This window comes from Lucilia sericata, unplaced genomic scaffold (assembly GCF_015586225.1).
Source record: "Lucilia sericata isolate MDLA Ls3-8-SP2 unplaced genomic scaffold, ASM1558622v1 Contig000574F_arrow, whole genome shotgun sequence".
NCBI classification, from domain to species: Eukaryota; Metazoa; Arthropoda; class Insecta; order Diptera; family Calliphoridae; genus Lucilia; species Lucilia sericata.
Genome location: NW_023994582.1, coordinates 137,572 through 158,619, shown reverse-complemented (window position 1 = coordinate 158,619; position 21,048 = coordinate 137,572). Strand labels below are relative to the sequence as shown.

The window sequence follows — 21,048 nt, the reverse complement described above, 5'->3', positions numbered from 1 at the left end:
TGCATTTGAAGTTCTTTGACTTTTTCTTTTGTAGCTTCTTCTTAGTTTTATATATTTACAGATATTCTCAGGCAATTCAAAATAGTTTCGTTGAGTAACTTTGGGAGTTGATGCATTTCTTGCTTCTAAAATAATGTTGGTTAATTTGTTAATTTCATTATCAATTGTTTGCTTTGAATTGTAATCATCTATATTGAATACTATATGATTGTCAACAAAATTCTTAAAAATGTTCCAGTTCGTTAATCTATGATCATAGTAACTGATATCAGCAATTGAAGCCTTCGATCGTTTTATGGTGCAAATAATGGGACGATGATCTGAAGGAATTTCGTAACCCAACGTTCTTACTTCTATATTTAGTGCGGAATTACTAATTACCACATCGACCGTAGACGGTTGTCTATTACGTTGATGTGGGTATAATGTAGGACTATTTGGGTAGTATACGAAAAAGTTACAAGTAAACATTCCAGGCGGAATGTTTAGCATTTAGGTCTCCTAAAACTATGTATTCATTGGCTGAAGGTGTAAGTTTATGAATATCATTAGAGAAATTATTGTTATAACGGGGCGAGTATGCAGAAGTTATTACAATCGGTCTATTATTTATTGTTATTTCTATAGATATATTTTCAATAGATCTAGTGTTAAATGTGAAGCAGTTTTTATGTTTTATAGATTTATGAACCAGTAAAGCGACGCCTCCTCCTCTTCCATCTGACCTGTCGTTTCTGTAGAAAAAGTAATTTTTTAAAAAGGGTTTGATGCCTTCCGTTAAAAATGTTTCGTTTAATGAAGCAATTTTTATATTTTCCCTTTCGAGCAATATTTCTAGTTGTTTTAATTTTGAAAAGTATGAAATTCCATTAACATTCAAATGAAGCATTTTAAATTCGTTTGAATTAGTGTAAGCCATGAGCATACTTTACCATAGACATAACAACTTTAATTTGTTGCACTTTTGATGTACATCTTTGTAAATCTTCCATAGCAGTTGTAAAGATATCGAAAAGTTCATCGACACTAAACAGATCGGAATTATTTTTCAGCTGGTTTGCGTATGAAACGTTGGCATTCATTATATTATTATTGTTGCGGCTTGTTGTATTGCCTAAGTTGGGAAATTCCACACCGTTGAATTGGAATGTATTTAGATTTTGCTGTACTCTGTTATTATTATGAGATTTAGTTGTTACTCTTGCCCTCGTCTCCAGATAAAGAGAACGTAGTGGACAATTTATGTCGTTTGCTGCATGATCAGTTCTTTCTTTTCCATGTTTTTTACAATTAAAACAAGTAAAAACAGCTGGTCGCTTTTCATTTGTATTAAATGGACAAACATTTGTATGATGGTTTTCTGCGCATATCATGCAAGCGGCACCTCGATGACAATGCTCTCCACCATGACCATACATTAGACAGTTCCAACATTGTGTTGGTCTATCATTTTTCTTCGGTCTGTATTTTTTCCATGTAATAATTACGTTAGCTATAGTTCTCACATTTTTTAAAGAACTTGGATTAAAGTTTTTTCGAATAAATTGTACCTTATACACTGCATTATTATCCGAGCTAAATTTGGTAATAATTTCAGTTACAGCAGATGGTGACAAGTTGTAGCTCTCCAATTCGGATTTGATATCGTCTGCTTTGATACGAGGTAAGCCATGCAAGAAGGTGGTGTATAACCTATTATCTTTCGAATTATACGAATGGAACTCAATTTGATTTTCCTTTAGTGTTTGCATACAGCTTTTATATACTGCCTGGTTTGGAGTGAATACTTTGGTACCAATGGAAGTACGCTTAAAAAAGCATTCCTTACCTAATAAATTTTGGATTTCGGAAAATGATACTAAATCTATTTCCCAACGAAGATGGAATATTTGGATAAACATGCCCTGGTTGTTTAGTTGACTTTATCTTAGCATTGCGCTTTTTGTTCCTAGATTTTTTGGCCCCTGGGGCCATTTTAGGTGGTGTGTTATTAGTTTCTATTTAAAAAATTGACTATCACGTGTGAGTTCAATAAGAACGTGTGTAGGCAATTACAAAAACAATAGTGTTATCTTTATTTTTAATATGTATAAAGATTTGCTGTGCGCTTATGTTGCTGAGACTACCGTTCGTTATGAATATCAGATGTGAACTCAAAATACAATATACTAAGAAATGCACTCTGTACCAAAATTGTAATGATATGCAAATTTGATAAATTTTATGAACTTAAGATTTTTGTATAAGTGATATATCAAAAGAAAGTGCGTTTCTTATGGATTAAAATGAGGTATACAAAACTGTCGTAGCTTGAAAAATGACAAAGTTATTTCCGTGAATAGAGCAAATACAATATACTAAGAAATGCACTCTGTACCAAACTTGTAATGATATGCAAATTTGATAAATTTTATGAACTTAAGATTTTTGTATAAATGATATATCAAAAGAAAGTGCGTTTCTTATGGATTAAAATGAGGTATACGAAACTGTCGTAGCTTGAAAACTGACAAAGTTATTTGCGTGAATAGGGAAAATACATTGTGTCAAGAAATGTACTTTGTTAAAAAATTGTAATGATATGCAAATTTTGCAAATGTTATGAACTTAAGATATTTGTATAAGTAATATATCAATAAAAAGTGCGTTTCTTATGGATTGAAATGAGGTATACGAAACTGTCGTAGCTAGAAAACTGACAAAGTTATTTGCGTGAATAGGAAAAATAAAAATATGCTAAGAAATGTACTCTGTGCCAAAATTGTAATGATATGCAGAGTTTATAAATTTTATGAACTTAAGATTTTTGAATAAGTAATATATATCAGAAGAAAGTGCGTTTCTTATGGATTAAAATGAGTTATGCGAAACTGTCGTAGCTTGAAAACTGACAAAGTTATTTGCTTGAATAGGGAAAATGCAATATACTAAGAAATGTTCTCTGTGCCAAAATTGTTATGATATGCAAAGATTATCAGTTTTATGAACTTAAGATTTTTGAATAAGTGATACATCAAAAGAAAGTGCATTTCTTATGGATTAAAATGAGGTATACAAAACTGTCTTGAAAACTGACAAAGTTATTTGCGTGAATAGGGAAAATACATTGTGCCAAGAAATGTACTCTGTATCAAAATTGCAATGGTATGCAAATTTGGTAGATTTTATGAACTTAAGATATTTGTAGTGATATATCAAAAGAAAGTGCGTTTCTTATGGATTAAAATCAGGTATACGAAACTGTCGTAGCTTGAAAACTGACAATGTTATTTGCGTGTATAGGGAACATTCTGCCAGGAAATGTACTCTGTACCAAAATTGTAATGATATGAAAATTTGATAAATTTTATGAACTTAAGATTTTGTATAAATGATACATCAAAAAAAAGTGCGTTTTTATGGATCAAAATGAGGTGTACGAAACTGTCGTAGCTTGAAAACTGACAAAGTTATTTGCGTGATTTCGGAAAATACATTGTGCCAAGAAATGTACTCTGAACCAAAATTGTAATGATATGCAAAGTTTGTCAATTTTATGAACTTACGATTTTTGAATAAGTGATATGTCAAAAAAAGGGAGTTTCTTATGGATTAAAATAGGTTATACGAAACTGTCGTAGCTTGAAAACTTACACAGTTATTTGCGTGAATAGGGAAAATACATTGTGCCAAGAAATGTACTCTGAACCAAAATTGTAATGCAAAGTTTGTCAATTTTATGAACTTACGATTTTTGAATAAGTGATATGTCAAAAGAAAGTGCGTTTCTTATGAATTAAAATAGGGTATACGAAACTGTTGTAGCTTAAAAACTGACAAAGTTATTATCATTACAAAATTTGGTAAATTTTATGAACTTAAGATATTTGTATAAGTGATATATTAAAAGAAACTGCGTTTCTTATGGATTAAAATGAGGTATACGAAACTGTCGTAGCTTGAAAACTGACAAAGTTATTTCCGTGAATAGAGAAAATACAATATACTAAGAAATGCACTCTGTACAAAAATTGTAATGATATGCAAATTTTATAAATTTTATGAACTTAGGATTTTTGAATAAGTGATATATCAAAAGAAAGTGAGTTTCTTATGGATTAAAATGAGGTATACGAAACTGTCTTAGCTTGAAAATTGACAAAGTTATTTGCGTGAATAGGAAAAATATGCACAGTTTATAAATTTTATGAACTTAAGATTTTTGAATAAGTAATATATATCAGAAGAAAGTGCGTTTCTTATGGATTAAAATGAGGTATACGAAACTGTCGTAGCTTGAAAACTGACAAAGTTATTTGCGTGATTTCGGAAAATACATTGTGCCAAGAAATGTACTCTGAACCAAAATTGTAATGATATGCAAAGTTTGTCAATTTTATGAACTTACGATTTTTGAATAAGTGATATGTCAAAAAAAGTGAGTTTCTTATGGATTAAAATAGGGTATACGAAACTGTCGTAGCTTGAAAACTTACACAGTTATTTGCGTGAATAGGGAAAATACATTGTGCCAAGAAATGTACTCTGAACCAAAATTGTAATGCAAAGTTTGTCAATTTTATGAACTTACGATTTTTGAATAAGTGATATGCAAAAGAAAGTGCGTTTCTTATGGATTAAAATAGGGTATACGAAACTGTTGTAGCTTAAAAACTGACAAAGTTGGTAAATTTTATGAACTTAAGATATTTGTATAAGTGATATATTAAAAGAAACTGCGTTTCTTATGGATTAAAATGAGGTATACGAAACTGTCGTAGCTTGAAAACTGACAAAGTTATTTCCGTGAATAGAGAAAATACAATATACTAAGAAATGCACTCTGTACAAAAATTGTAATGATATGCAAATTTTATAAATTTTATGAACTTAGGATTTTTGAATAAGTGATATATCAAAAGAAAGTGAGTTTTTTATGGATTAAAATGAGGTATACGAAACTGTCTTAGCTTGAAAATTGACAAAGTTATTTGCGTGAATAGGAAAAATATGCAAAGTTTATAAATTTTATGAACTTAAAATTTTTGAATAAGTAATATATATCAGAAGAAAGTTTGTTTCTTATGGATTAAAATGAGGTGTACGAAACTGTCGTAGCTTGAAAACTGACAAAGTTATTTGCGTGAATAGGGAAAATGCAATATACTAAGAAATATACTCTGTTCCAAAATTGTTATGATATGCAAAGTTTATCAGTTTTATGAACTTAAGATTTTTGAATAAGTGATACATCAAAAGAAAGTGCGTTTCTTATGGATTAAAATGAGGTATACAAAACTGTCTTGAAAACTGACAAAGTTATTTGCGTGAATAGGGAAAATACATTGTGCCAAGAAATGTACGAAACTGTCGTAGCTTGAAAACTGACAAAGTTATTTGCGTGCATAGGAAAAATACATTGTGACAAGAAATGCACTCTGTACCAAAATTGTAATGATATGCAAATTTGGTAAATTTTATGAACTTAAGATATTTGTATAAGTGATATATCAAAAGAAAGTGCGTTTCTTATGGATTAAAATGAGGTATACGAAACTGTTGTAGCTTAAAAACTGACAAAGTTATTTGTGTGAATAAGGAAAATACAATATAATAAGAAATGCACTCTGTACCAAAATTGTAATGATATGCAAATTTGATCAATTTTATGAACTTAAGATTTTTGTATAAATGATATATCAAAAGAAAGTGCGTTTCTTATGGATTAAAATGATTAAATTTTGTTATTATCATTACAAAATTTGGTAAATTTTATGAACTTAAGATATTTGTATAAGTGATATATTAAAAGAAAGTGCGTTTCTTATGGATTAAAATGAGGTATACGAAACTGTCGTAGCTTGAAAACTGACAAAGTTATTTCCGTGAATAAAGAAAATACAATATACTAAGAAATGCACTCTGTACAAAAATTGTAATGATATGCAAATTTTATAAATTTTATGAACTGAGGATTTTTGAATAAGAAATATATCAAAAGAAAGTGCGTTTCTTATGGATTAAAATGAGGTATACGAAACTGTCATAGCTTGAAAACTGACAAAATTATTAGCGTGAATAGGAAAAATATGCAAAGTTTATAAATTTTATGAAGTAATATATATCAGAAGAAAGTGCGTTCCTTATGGATTAAAATGAGGTATACGAAACTGTCGTAGCTTGAAAACTGACAAAGTTATTTGCGTGAATAGAGAAAATACAATATAGTAAGAAATGCACTCTGTACCAAAATTGTAATGATATGCAAATTTGGTAAATTTTATGAACTTAAGATATTTGTATAAGTGATATATCAAAGGGAAGTGCGTTTCTTATGAATTAAAATGAGGTATACGAAACTGTCGTAGTTTGAAAACTGACAAAGTTATTTGCGTGAATAGGAAAAATACATTGTGCCAAGAAATGCACTCTGTACCAAAATTGTAATGATATGAGTTATTCGAAACTGTCGTAGCTTGAAAACTGACAAAGTTATTTGCGTGAATAGGGAAAATACATTGTAACAAGAAATGCACTCTGTACCAAAATTGTAATGATATGCAAATTTGGTAAATTTTATGAACTTAAGATATTTGTATAAGTGATATATCAAAAGAAAGTGTGTTTCTTATGGATTAAAATGAGGTATACAAAACTGTCGTAGCTTGAAAACTGACGAAGTTATTTGCGTGAATAGGGAAAATACAATATAATAAGAAAGTGCGTTTCTTATGGATTAAAATGAGGTATACAAAACTGTCTTGAAAACTGACAATGTTATTTGCGTGAATAGGGAAAATACATTGTGCCAAGAAATGCACTCTGTACCAAAATTGTAATGATATGCAAATTTGATAAATTTTATGAACTTAAGATTTTTGTATAAATGATATATCAAAAGAAAGTGCGTTTTTTATGGATTAAAATGAGGTATACAAAACTGTCGTAGCTTGAAAACTGACAAAGTTATTTCCGTGAATAGAGAAAATACAATATACTAAGAATTGCACTCTGTACCAAACTTGTAATGATATGCAAATTTGATAAATTTTATGAACTTAAGATTTTTGTATAAATGATATATCAAAAGAAAGTGCGTTTCTTATGGATTAAAATGAGGTATACGAAACTGTCGTAGCTTGAAAACTGACAAAATTATTTGCGTGAATAGGGAAAATACATTGTGTCAAGAAATGTACTTTGTTCCAAAATTGTAATGATATGCAAATTTTGCAAATTTTATGAATTTAAGATATTTGTATAAGTAATATATCAATAGAAAGTGCGTTTCTTATGGATTAAAATGAGGTATACGAAACTGTCGTAGCTAGAAAATTGACAAAGTTATTTGCGTGAATATAAAAAATAAAAATATGCTAAGAAATGTACTCTGTGCCAAAATTGTAATGATATGCAAAGTTTATAAATTTTATGAACTTAAGATTTTTGAATAAGTAATATATATCAGAAGAAAGTGCGTTTCTTATGGATTAAAATGAGTTATACGAAACTGTCGTAGCTTGAAAACTGACAATGTTATTTGCGTGAATAGGGAAAATGCAATATACTAAGAAATGTACTCTGTGCCAAAATTGTTATGATATGCAAAGATTATAAGTTTTATGAACTTAAGATTTTTGAATAAGTGATACATCAAAAGAAAGTGCGTTTCTTATGGATTAAAATGAGGTATACAAAACTGTCTTGAAAACTGACAAAGTTATTTGCGTGAATAGGGAAAATACATTGTGCCAAGAAATGTACTCTGTATCAAAATTTTAATGGTATGCAAATTTGGTAAATTTTATGAACTTAAGATATTTGTAGTGATATATCAAAAGAAAGTGCGTTTCTTATGGATTAAAATGAGGTATACGAAACTGTCGTAGCTTGAAACAATGTTATTTGCGTGAATAGGGAAAATACATTGTGCCAGGAAATGTACTATGTACCAAAATTGTAATGATATGAAAATTTTATAAATTTTATGAACTTAAGATTTTGTATAAATGATACATCAAAAGAAAGTTTGTTTCTTATGGATCAAAATGAGGTGTACGAAACTGTCGTAGCTTGAAAACTGACAAAGTTATTTGCGCGATTTCGGAAAATACATTGTGCCAAGAAATGTACTCTGAACCAAAATTGTAATGATATGCAAAGTTTGTCAATTTTATGAACTTACGATTTTTGAATAAGTGATATATCAAAAGAAAGTGCGTTTCTTATGGATTAAAATGAGGTGTACGAAACTGTCGTAGCTTGAAAACTGACAAAGTTAGTTGCGTGAATAGGAAAATTTATTGTGACAATAAATGCTATCTGTACCAAAATTGTAATGATATGCAAATTTGGTAAATGTTATGAACTTAGGATATTCGTATAAGTGATATATCAAAAGAAAGTGCGTTTCTTATGGATTAAAATGAGGTATACGAAACTGTCGTAGCTTGAAAACTGACAAAGTTATTTGCGTGAATATAGAAAATACAATATACTAGAAAATACAATATACTAGAAATGCACTCTGTACCAAAATAGTAATGATATGCAAATTTGATAAATTTTATGAACTTAAGATATTTGTATAAGTAATATATCAAAAGAAAGTGCGTTTCTTATGGATTAAAATGAGGTATACAAAACTGTCGTAGCTTGAAAACTGACAAAGTTATTTGCGTGAATAGGGAAAATACAATATACTAAGAAATGCACTCTTTACCAAAATTGTAATGATATGCAAATTTGATAAATTTTATGAACTTAAGATTTTTGTATATGTGATATATCAAAAGAAAGTGCGTTTCTTATGGATTAAAATGAGGTATACGAAACTGTCGTAGCTTGAAAACTGACAAAGTTATTTGCGTGAATAGAAAAAATAAAAATATGCTAAGAAATGTAGGGTAGAAGTGGGACCATACGCCACTTTTCTTTTTGAGGCGGCCTCAAATTAAAACCACAATACATATTCTTAATTTTTTTCTTGATTCGGATACTTGGCTTCAATTTTATTCCTTTCAATCTTTCCTAAGTCATCCCCATGTACATATTTTTTTTAACTTTTCCGCACCGACCAAAAACGGCGATACCGCCCCATCCATGGGGTAAATGCGCCAAGGGGATGGGGCAGATTTGTCATTAGTAAAATAAAAGAAAAAATTACAAAAATAAAAACTTTTTTTTGTTCTACATCACAAGCATTACATATATTTGGCGCATGTGCCACACGGGCAGTTCTGGGGCTTAGTTTCAATTTTTTTTCGGGCTTCAAATTATATTATCGAAAATATTATTATGTCTTATTGTTCACTATTATTGACGTTCTAATACTGACCAATATATTTTTTCTATCACAAAAACTAAAAAAGTTAGCACAAAAAGTTCACACACTGAAATATTTTCACAGCCCTTTGAAAAACAATTAATCATGTCTGCCTCCCATCATATGTAAAGTTAATGTTTCAAATTTTCAGGGATGATAGATAATCGATAAACGAAAACAAAATTTGATAATGCGATAAAATCGATTACTCAGTTTTCAAGTTATTCGCTATTGGCAGATGTGCCCCTATGGCGTATGATCCCCTTTCTACCCTACTCTGTGCCAAAATTGTAATGATATGCAAAGTTTATAAATTTTATGAACTTAAGATTTTTGAATAAGTGATATATCGAAAGAAAGTGCGTTTCTTATGGATTAAAATGAGGTATACAAAACTGTCGTAGCTTGAAAACTGACAAAGTTATTTGCGTGAATAGGGAAAATACATTGTGCCAAGAAATGCACTGTGTACCAAAATTGTAATGATATGCAAATTTGATAAATTTTAATGGACTTAAGATTCTTGTATAAATAATATATCAAAAGGTAAGTGCGTTTTTTGTGGATTAAAATGAGGTATACGAAACTGTCGTAGCTTGAAAACTGACAAAGTTATTTGCGTGAATAGGGAAAATACATTGTGACAAGAAATGCACTCTGTACCAAAATTGTAATGATATGCAAATTTGATAAATTTTATGAACTTAAGATATTTGTATAAGTAATATATCAAAAGAAAGTGCGTTTCTTATGGATTAAAATGAGGTATACGAAACTGTCGTAGCTTGAAAACTGACAAAGTTATTTGCGTGAATAGGGAAAATACATTGTTACAAGAAATGCACTCTGTACCAAAATTGTAATGATAAGAAAATTTGGTAAATTTTATGAACTTAGGATATTTGTATAAGTGATATATCAAAAGAAAGTGCGTTTCTTATGGATTAAAATGAGTTATACGAAACTGTCGTAGCTTGAAAACTGACAAAGTTATTTGCGTGAATAGGGAAAATGCAATATACTAAGAAATGTACTCTGTGCCAAAATTGTTATGATATGCAAAGATTATCAGTTTTATGAACTTAAGATTTTTGAATAAGTGATACATCAAAAGAAAGTGCGTTTCTTATGGATTAAAATGAGGTATACAAAACTGTCTTGAAAACTGACAAAGTTATTTGCGTGAATAGGGAAAATACATTGTGCCAAGAAATGTACTCTGTATCAAAATTGTAATGGTATGCAAATTTGGTAAATTTTATGAACTTAAGATATTTGTAGTGATATATCAAAAGAAAGTGCGTTTCTTATGGATTAAAATGAGGTATACGAAACTGTCGTAGCTTGAAACAATGTTATTTGCGTGAATTGGGAAAATACATTGTGCCAGGAAATGTACTATGTACCAAAATTGTAATGATATGAAAATTTTATAAATTTTATGAACTTAAGATTTTGTATAAATGATACATCAAAAGAAAGTGCGTTTCTTATGGATCAAAATGAGGTGTACCAAACTGTCGTAGCTTGAAAACTGACAAAGTTATTTGCGCGATTTCGGAAAATACATTGTGCCAAGAAATGTGATATATCAAAAGAATGTGCGTTTCTTATGGATTAAAATGAGGTATACAAAACTGTCGTAGCTTGAAAACTGACAAAGTTATTTCCGTGAATAGAGAAAATACAATATACTAAGAAATGCACTCTGTACCAAACTTGTAGTGATATGCAAAGTTTGTCAATTTTATGAACTTAAGATTTTTGTATAAATGATGTATCAAAAGAAAGTGCGTTTCTTATGGTTAAAAATGAGGTATACGAAACTGTCGTAGCTTGAAAACTGACAAAGTTATTTGCGTGAATAGGGAAAATGCAATATACTAAGAAATGTACTCTGTGCCAAAATTGTTATGATATGCAAAGATTATCAGTTTTATGAACTTAAGATTTTTGAATAAGTGATACATCAAAAGAAAGTGCGTTTCTTATGAATTAAAATAAGGTATACGAAACTGTCGTAGCTTGAAAACTGACTAGGTTATTTGCGTGAATAGGGAAAATACATTGTGCCAGGAAATGTACTCTGTACCAAAATTGTAATGATATGAAAATTTGATAAATTTTATGAACTTAAGATTTTGTATAAATGATACATCAAAAGAAAGAGGTGTACGAAACTGCCGTAGCTTGAAAACTGACAAAGTTATTTGCGCGATTTCGGAAAATACATACATGACAAGAAATGCACTCCGTACCAAAATTGTAATGATATGCAAATTTGGTAAATTTTACGAACTTAGGATATTTGTATAAGTGATATATCAAAAGAAAGTGCGTTTCTTATGGATTAAAATGAGGTATACGAAACTGTCGTAGCTTTAAAACTGACAAAGTTATTTGCGTGAATAGAGAAAATACAATATACTAAGAAATGCACTCTGTACCAAAATTGTAATGATATGCAAATTTGATAAATTTTATGAACTTAAGATTTTTGTATAAATGATATATTAAAAGAAAGTTATTTGCGTGAATAGGGAAAATACAATATACTAAGAAATGCATTCTGTACCAAAATTGTAATGATATGCAAATTTGATAAATTTTATGAACTTAAGATATTTGTATAAGTAATATATCAAAAGAAAGTGCGTTTCTTATGGATTAAAATGAGGTATACGAAACTGTCGTAGCTTGAAAACTGACAAAGTTATTTGCGTGAATAGGGAAAATACATTGTTACAAGAAATGCACTCTGTACCAAAATTGTAATGATAAGCAAATTTGGTAAATTTTATGAACTTAGGATATTTGTATAAGTGATATATCAAAAGAAAGTGCGTTTCTTATGGATTAAAATGAGGTATACGAAACAGTCGTAGCTTGAAAACTGACAAAGTTATTTGCGTGAATAGGGAAAATACAATATACTAAGAAATGCACTCTTTACCAAAATTGTAATGATATGCAAATTTGATAAATTTTATGAACTTAAGATTTTTGTATATGTGATATATCAAAAGAAAGTGCGTTTCTTATGGATTAAAATGAGGTATACGAAACTGTCGTAGCTTGAAAACTGACAAAGTTATTTGCGTGAATAGAAAAAATAAAAATGTGCTAAGAAATGTAGGGTAGAAGAGGGACCATACGCCACTTTTCTTTTTGAGGCGGCCTCAAATTAAAACCACAATACATATTCTTAATTTTTTTCTTGATTCGGATACTTAGATATGTTGGCTTCAGTTTTATTCCTTTCAATCTTTCCTAAGTCATCCCCATGTACATATTTTTTTTAACTTTTCCGCACCGACCAAAAACGGCGATACCGCGCCATCCATGGGGTAAATGCGCCAAGGGGATGGGGCAGATTTGTCATTAGTAAAATAAAAGAAAAAATTACAAAAATAAAAACTTTTTTGTTCTACATCACAAGCATTACATATATTTGGCGCATGTGCCACACGGGCAGTTCTGGGGCTTAGTTTCAATTTTTTTTCGGGCTTCAAATTATATTATCGAAAATATTATTATGTCTTATTGTTCACTATTATTGACGTTCTAATACTGACCAATATATTTTTTCTATCACAAAAACTAAAAAAGTTAGCACAAAAAGTTCACACACTGAAATATTTTCACAGCCCTTTGAAAAACAATTAATCATGTCTGCCTCCCATCATATGTAAAGTTAATGTTTCAAATTTTCAGGGATGATAGATAATCGATAAACGAAAACAAAATTTGATAATGCGATAAAATCGATTACTCAGTTTTCAAGTTATTCGCTATTGGCAGATGTGCCCCTATGGCGTATGATCCCCTTTCTACCCTACTCTGTGCCAAAATTGTAATGATATGCAAAGTTTATAAATTTTATGAACTTAAGATTTTTGAATAAGTGATATATCGAAAGAAAGTGCGTTTCTTATGGATTAAAATGAGGTATACAAAACTGTCGTAGCTTGAAAACTGACAAAGTTATTTGCGTGAATAGGGAAAATACATTGTGCCAAGAAATGCACTGTGTACCAAAATTGTAATGATATGCAAATTTGATAAATTTTAATGGACTTAAGATTCTTGTATAAATAATATATCAAAAGGTAAGTGCGTTTTTTGTGGATTAAAATGAGGTATACGAAACTGTCGTAGCTTGAAAACTGACAAAGTTATTTGCGTGAATAGGGAAAATACATTGTGACAAGAAATGCACTCTGTACCAAAATTGTAATGATATGCAAATTTGATAAATTTTATGAACTTAAGATATTTGTATAAGTAATATATCAAAAGAAAGTGCGTTTCTTATGGATTAAAATGAGGTATACGAAACTGTCGTAGCTTGAAAACTGACAAAGTTATTTGCGTGAATAGGGAAAATACATTGTTACAAGAAATGCACTCTGTACCAAAATTGTAATGATAAGAAAATTTGGTAAATTTTATGAACTTAGGATATTTGTATAAGTGATATATCAAAAGAAAGTGCGTTTCTTATGGATTAAAATGAGTTATACGAAACTGTCGTAGCTTGAAAACTGACAAAGTTATTTGCGTGAATAGGGAAAATGCAATATACTAAGAAATGTACTCTGTGCCAAAATTGTTATGATATGCAAAGATTATCAGTTTTATGAACTTAAGATTTTTGAATAAGTGATACATCAAAAGAAAGTGCGTTTCTTATGGATTAAAATGAGGTATACAAAACTGTCTTGAAAACTGACAAAGTTATTTGCGTGAATAGGGAAAATACATTGTGCCAAGAAATGTACTCTGTATCAAAATTGTAATGGTATGCAAATTTGGTAAATTTTATGAACTTAAGATATTTGTAGTGATATATCAAAAGAAAGTGCGTTTCTTATGGATTAAAATGAGGTATACGAAACTGTCGTAGCTTGAAACAATGTTATTTGCGTGAATTGGGAAAATACATTGTGCCAGGAAATGTACTATGTACCAAAATTGTAATGATATGAAAATTTTATAAATTTTATGAACTTAAGATTTTGTATAAATGATACATCAAAAGAAAGTGCGTTTCTTATGGATCAAAATGAGGTGTACGAAACTGTCGTAGCTTGAAAACTGACAAAGTTATTTGCGCGATTTCGGAAAATACATTGTGCCAAGAAATGTGATATATCAAAAGAATGTGCGTTTCTTATGGATTAAAATGAGGTATACAAAACTGTCGTAGCTTGAAAACTGACAAAGTTATTTCCGTGAATAGAGAAAATACAATATACTAAGAAATGCACTCTGTACCAAACTTGTAGTGATATGCAAAGTTTGTCAATTTTATGAACTTAAGATTTTTGTATAAATGATGTATCAAAAGAAAGTGCGTTTCTTATGGTTAAAAATGAGGTATACGAAACTGTCGTAGCTTGAAAACTGACAAAGTTATTTGCGTGAATAGGGAAAATGCAATATACTAAGAAATGTACTCTGTGCCAAAATTGTTATGATATGCAAAGATTATCAGTTTTATGAACTTAAGATTTTTGAATAAGTGATACATCAAAAGAAAGTGCGTTTCTTATGAATTAAAATAAGGTATACGAAACTGTCGTAGCTTGAAAACTGACTAGGTTATTTGCGTGAATAGGGAAAATACATTGTGCCAGGAAATGTACTCTGTACCAAAATTGTAATGATATGAAAATTTGATAAATTTTATGAACTTAAGATTTTGTATAAATGATACATCAAAAGAAAGAGGTGTACGAAACTGCCGTAGCTTGAAAACTGACAAAGTTATTTGCGCGATTTCGGCAAATACATACATGACAAGAAATGCACTCCGTACCAAAATTGTAATGATATGCAAATTTGGTAAATTTTACGAACTTAGGATATTTGTATAAGTGATATATCAAAAGAAAGTGCGTTTCTTATGGATTAAAATGAGGTATACGAAACTGTCGTAGCTTTAAAACTGACAAAGTTATTTGCGTGAATAGAGAAAATACAATATACTAAGAAATGCACTCTGTACCAAAATTGTAATGATATGCAAATTTGATAAATTTTATGAACTTAAGATTTTTGTATAAATGATATATTAAAAGAAAGTTATTTGCGTGAATAGGGAAAATACAATATACTAAGAAATGCATTCTGTACCAAAATTGTAATGATATGCAAATTTGATAAATTTTATGAACTTAAGATATTTGTATAAGTAATATATCAAAAGAAAGTGCGTTTCTTATGGATTAAAATGAGGTATACGAAACTGTCGTAGCTTGAAAACTGACAAAGTTATTTGCGTGAATAGGGAAAATACATTGTTACAAGAAATGCACTCTGTACCAAAATTGTAATGATAAGCAAATTTGGTAAATTTTATGAACTTAGGATATTTGTATAAGTGATATATCAAAAGAAAGTGCGTTTCTTATGGATTAAAATGAGGTATACGAAACAGTCGTAGCTTGAAAACTGACAAAGTTATTTGCGTGAATAGGGAAAATACAATATACTAAGAAATGCACTCTTTACCAAAATTGTAATGATATGCAAATTTGATAAATTTTATGAACTTAAGATTTTTGTATATGTGATATATCAAAAGAAAGTGCGTTTCTTATGGATTAAAATGAGGTATACGAAACTGTCGTAGCTTGAAAACTGACAAAGTTATTTGCGTGAATAGAAAAAATAAAAATGTGCTAAGAAATGTAGGGTAGAAGGGGGACCATATGCCACTTTTCTTTTTGAGGCGGCCTCAAATTAAAACCACAATACATATTCTTAATTTTTTTCTTGATTCGGATACTTAGATATGTTGGCTTCAGTTTTATTCCTTTCAATCTTTCCTAAGTCATCCCCATGTACATATTTTTTTTAACTTTTCCGCACCGACCAAAAACGGCGATACCGCGCCATCCATGGGGTAAATGCGCCAAGGGGATGGGGCAGATTTGTCATTAGTAAAATAAAAGAAAAAATTACAAAAATAAAAACTTTTTTTGTTCTACATCACAAGCATTACATATATTTGGCGCATGTGCCACACGGGCAGTTCTGGGGCTTAGTTTCAATTTTTTTTCGGGCTTCAAATTATATTATCGAAAATATTATTATGTCTTATTGTTCACTATTATTGACGTTCTAATACTGACCAATATATTTTTTCTATCACAAAAACTAAAAAAGTTAGCACAAAAAGTTCACACACTGAAATATTTTCACAGCCCTTTGAAAAACAATTAATCATGTCTGCCTCCCATCATATGTAAAGTTAATGTTTCAAATTTTCAGGGATGATAGATAATCGATAAACGAAAACAAAATTTGATAATGCGATAAAATCGATTACTCAGTTTTCAAGTTATTCGCTATTGGCAGATGTGCCCCTATGGCGTATGATCCCCTTTCTACCCTCCTCTGTGCCAAAATTGTAATGATATGCAAAGTTTATAAATTTTATGAACTTAAGATTTTTGAATAAGAAATATATATCAGAAGAAAGTGCGTTTCTTATGGATTAAAATGAGTTATACGAAACTGTCGTAGCTTGAAAACTGACAAAGTTATTTGCGTGAATAGGGAAAATGCAATATACTGTGCCAAAATTGTTATGATAAGCAAAGATTATCAGTTTTATGAACTTAAGATTTTTGAATAAGTGATACATCAAAAGAAAGTGCGTTTCTTATGGATTAAAATAAGGTATACAAAACTGTCTTGAAAACTGACAAAGTTATTTGCGTGAATAGGGAAAATACATTGTGCCAAAAAATGTACTCTGTATCAAAATTGTAATGGTATGCAAATTTAGTAAATTTTATGAACTTAAGATATTTGTAGTGATATATCAAAAGAAAGTGCGTTTCTTATGGATTAAAATGAGGTATACGAAACTGTCGTAGCTTGAAACAATGTTATTTGCGTGAATAGGGAAAATACATTGTGCCAGGAAATGTACTATGTACCAAAATTGTAATGATATGAAAATTTTATAAATTTTATGAACTTAAGATTTTGTATAAATGATACATCAAAAGAAAGTGCGTTTCTTATGGATCAAAATGAGGTGTACGAAACTGTCGTAGCTTGAAAACTGACAAAGTTATTTGCGCGATTTCGGAAAATACATTGTGCCAAGAAATGTACTCTGAACCAAAATTGTAATGATATGCAAAGTTTGTCAATTTTATGAACTTAAGATTTTTGAATAAGTGATATATCAAAAGAAAGTGCGTTTCTTATGGATTAAAATGAGGTGTACGAAACTGTCGTAGCTTGAAAACTGACAAAGTTATTTGCGTGAATAGGAAAATTTATTGTGACAATAAATGCTCTCTGTACCAAAATTGTAATGATATGCAAATTTGGTAAATTTTATGAACTTAGGATATTCGTATAAGTGATATATCAAAAGAAAGTGCGTTTCTTATGGATTAAAATGAGGTATACGAAACTGTCGTAGCTTGAAAACTGACAAAGTTATTTGCGTGAATATAGAAAATACAATATACTAAGAAATGCACTCTGTACCAAAATAGTAATGATATGCAAATTTGATAAATTTTATGAACTTAAGATATTTGTATAAGTAATATATCAAAAGAAAGTGCGTTTCTTATGGATCAAAATGAGGTGTACGAAACTGTCGTAGCTTGAAAACTGACAAAGTTATTTGCGCGATTTCGGAAAATACATTGTGCCAAGAAATGTGATATATCAAAAGAATGTGCGTTTCTTATGGATTAAAATGAGGTATACAAAACTGTCGTAGCTTGAAAACTGACAAAGTTATTTCCGTGAATAGAGAAAATACAATATACTAAGAAATACACTCTGTACCAAACTTGTAGTGATATGCAAATTTGATAAATTTTATGAACTTAAGATTTTTGTATAAATGATGTATCAAAAGAAAGTGCGTTTCTTATGGTTAAAAATGAGGTATACGAAACTGTCGTAGCTTGAAAACTGACAAAGTTATTTGCGTGAATAGGGAAAATGCAATATACTAAGAAATATACTCTGTGCCAAAATTGTTATGATATGCAAAGATTATCAGTTTTATGAACTTAAGATTTTTGAATAAGTGATACATCAAAAGAAAGTGCGTTTCTTATGGATTAAAATGAGGTATACGAAACTGTCGTAGCTTGAAAACTGACAAGGTTATTTGCGTGAATAGGGAAAATACATTGTGCCAGGAAATGTACTCTGTACCAAAATTGTAATGATATGAAAATTTGATAAATTTTATGAACTTAAGATTTTGTATAAATGATACATCAAAAGAAAGGGGTGTACGAAACTGTCGTAGCTTGAAAACTGACAAAGTTATTTGCGCGATTTCGGAAAATACATACATGACAAGAAATGCACTCTGTACCAAAATTGTAATGATATGCAAATTTGGTAAATTTTATGAACTTAGGATATTTGTATAAGTGATATATCAAAAGAAAGTGCGTTTCGTATGGATTAAAATGAGGTATACGAAACTGTCGTAGCTTTAAAACTGATAAAGTTATTTGCGTGAATAGAGAAAATACAATATACTAAGAAATGCACTCTGTACCAAAATTGTAATGATATGCAAATTTGATAAATTTTATGAACTTAAGATTTTTATATAAATGATATATTAAAAGAAAGTTATTTGCGTGAATAGGGAAAATACAATATACTAAGAAATGCATTCTGTACCAAAATTGTAATGATATGCAAATTTGATAAATTTTATGAACTTAAGATATTTGTATAAGTAATATATCAAAAGAAAGTGCGTTTCTTATGGATTAAAATGAGGTATACGAAACTGTCGTAGCTTGAAAACTGACAAAGTTATTTGCGTGAATAGGGAAAATACATTGTTACAAGAAATGCACTCTGTACCAAAATTGTAATGATAAGCAAATTTGGTAAATTTTATGAACTTAGGATATTTTTATAAGTGATATATCAAAAGAAAGTGCGTTTCTTATGGATTAAAATGAGGTATACGAAACAGTCGTAGCTTGAAAACTGACAAAGTTTTTTGCGTGAATAGGGAAAATACAATATACTAAGAAATGCACTCTTTACCAAAATTGTAATGATATGCAAATTTGATAAATTTTATGAACTTAAGATTTTTGTATATGTGATATATCAAAAGAAAGTGCGTTTCTTATGGATTAAAATGAGGTATACGAAACTGTCGTAGCTTGAAAACTGACAAAGTTATTTGCGTGAATAGGAAAATTTATTGTGACAATAAATGCTCTCTGTACCAAAATTGTAATGATATGCAAATTTGGTAAATTTTATGAACTTAGGATATTCGTATAAGTGATATATCAAAAGAAAGTGCGTTTCTTATGGATTAAAATGAGGTATACGAAACTGTCGTAGCTTGAAAACTGACAAAGTTATTTGCGTGAATATAGAAAATACAATATACTAAGAAATGCACTCTGTACCAAAATAGTAATGATATGCAAATTTGATAAATTTTATGAACTTAAAAAAATTGTAATGATATGCAAATTTGATAAATTTTATGAACTTAAGATTTTTGTATATGTGATATATCAAAAGAAAGTGCGTTTCTTATGGATTAAAATGAGGTATACGAAACTGTCGTAGCTTGAAAACTGACAAAGTTATTTGCGTGAATAGAAAAAATAAAAATGTGCTAAGAAATGTAGGGTAGAAGGGGGACCATATGCCACTTTTCTTTTTGAGGCGGCCTCAAATTAAAACCACAATACATATTCTTAATTTTTTTCTTGATTCGGATACTTAGATATGTTGGCTTCAGTTTTATTCCTTTCAATCTTTCCTAAGTCATCCCCATGTACATATTTTTTTTAACTTTTCCGCACCGACCAAAAACGGCGATACCGCGCCATCCATGGGGTAAATGCGCCAAGGGGATGGGGCAGATTTGTCATTAGTAAAATAAAAGAAAAAATTACAAAAATAAAAACTTTTTTTGTTCTACATCACAAGCATTACATATATTTGGCGCATGTGCCACACGGGCAGTTCTGGGGCTTAGTTTCAATTTTTTTTCGGGCTTCAAATTATATTATCGAAAATATTATTATGTCTTATTGTTCACTATTATTGACGTTCTAATACTGACCAATATATTTTTTCTATCACAAAAACTAAAAAAGTTAGCACAAAAAGTTCACACACTGAAATATTTTCACAGCCCTTTGAAAAACAATTAATCATGTCTGCCTCCCATCATATGTAAAGTTAATGTTTCAAATTTTCAGGGATGATAGATAATCGATAAACGAAAACAAAATTTGATAATGCGATAAAATCGATTACTCAGTTTTCAAGTTATTCGCTATTGGCAGATGTGCCCCTATGGCGTATGATCCCCTTTCTACCCTCCTCTGTGCCAAAATTGTAATGATATGCAAAGTTTATAAATTTTATGAACTTAAGATTTTTGAATAAGAAATATATATCAGAAGAAAGTGCGTTTCTTATGGATTAAAATGAGTTATACGAAACTGTCGTAGCTTGAAAACTGACAAAGTTATTTGCGTGAATAGGGAAAATGCAATATACTGTGCCAAAATTGTTATGATAAGCAAAGATTATCAGTTTTATGAACTTAAGATTTTTGAATAAGTGATACATCAAAAGAAAGTGCGTTTCTTATGGATTAAAATAAGGTATACAAAACTGTCTTGAAAACTGACAAAGTTATTTGCGTGAATAGGGAAAATACATTGTGCCAAAAAATGTACTCTGTATCA

The 21,048-nt window shown here is 29.7% G+C and overlaps 1 protein-coding gene across 1 annotated transcript; it reads right to left on the bottom strand.

Annotated features, from left to right (window-relative positions):
* Window positions 1-507: 507 nt before the first annotated feature.
* On the bottom strand, window positions 508-1,430 carry LOC119606373. Its single transcript, XM_037959807.1, has 2 exons — window positions 933-1,430; window positions 508-734 (listed from the first exon to the last, which is right to left on the bottom strand). Exons 1-2 carry the CDS (start codon window positions 1,416-1,418, stop codon window positions 684-686), a joined length of 537 nt encoding a protein of 178 aa, XP_037815735.1. The 5' UTR covers window positions 1,419-1,430; the 3' UTR covers window positions 508-683.
* Window positions 1,431-21,048: the final 19,618 nt, after the last annotated feature.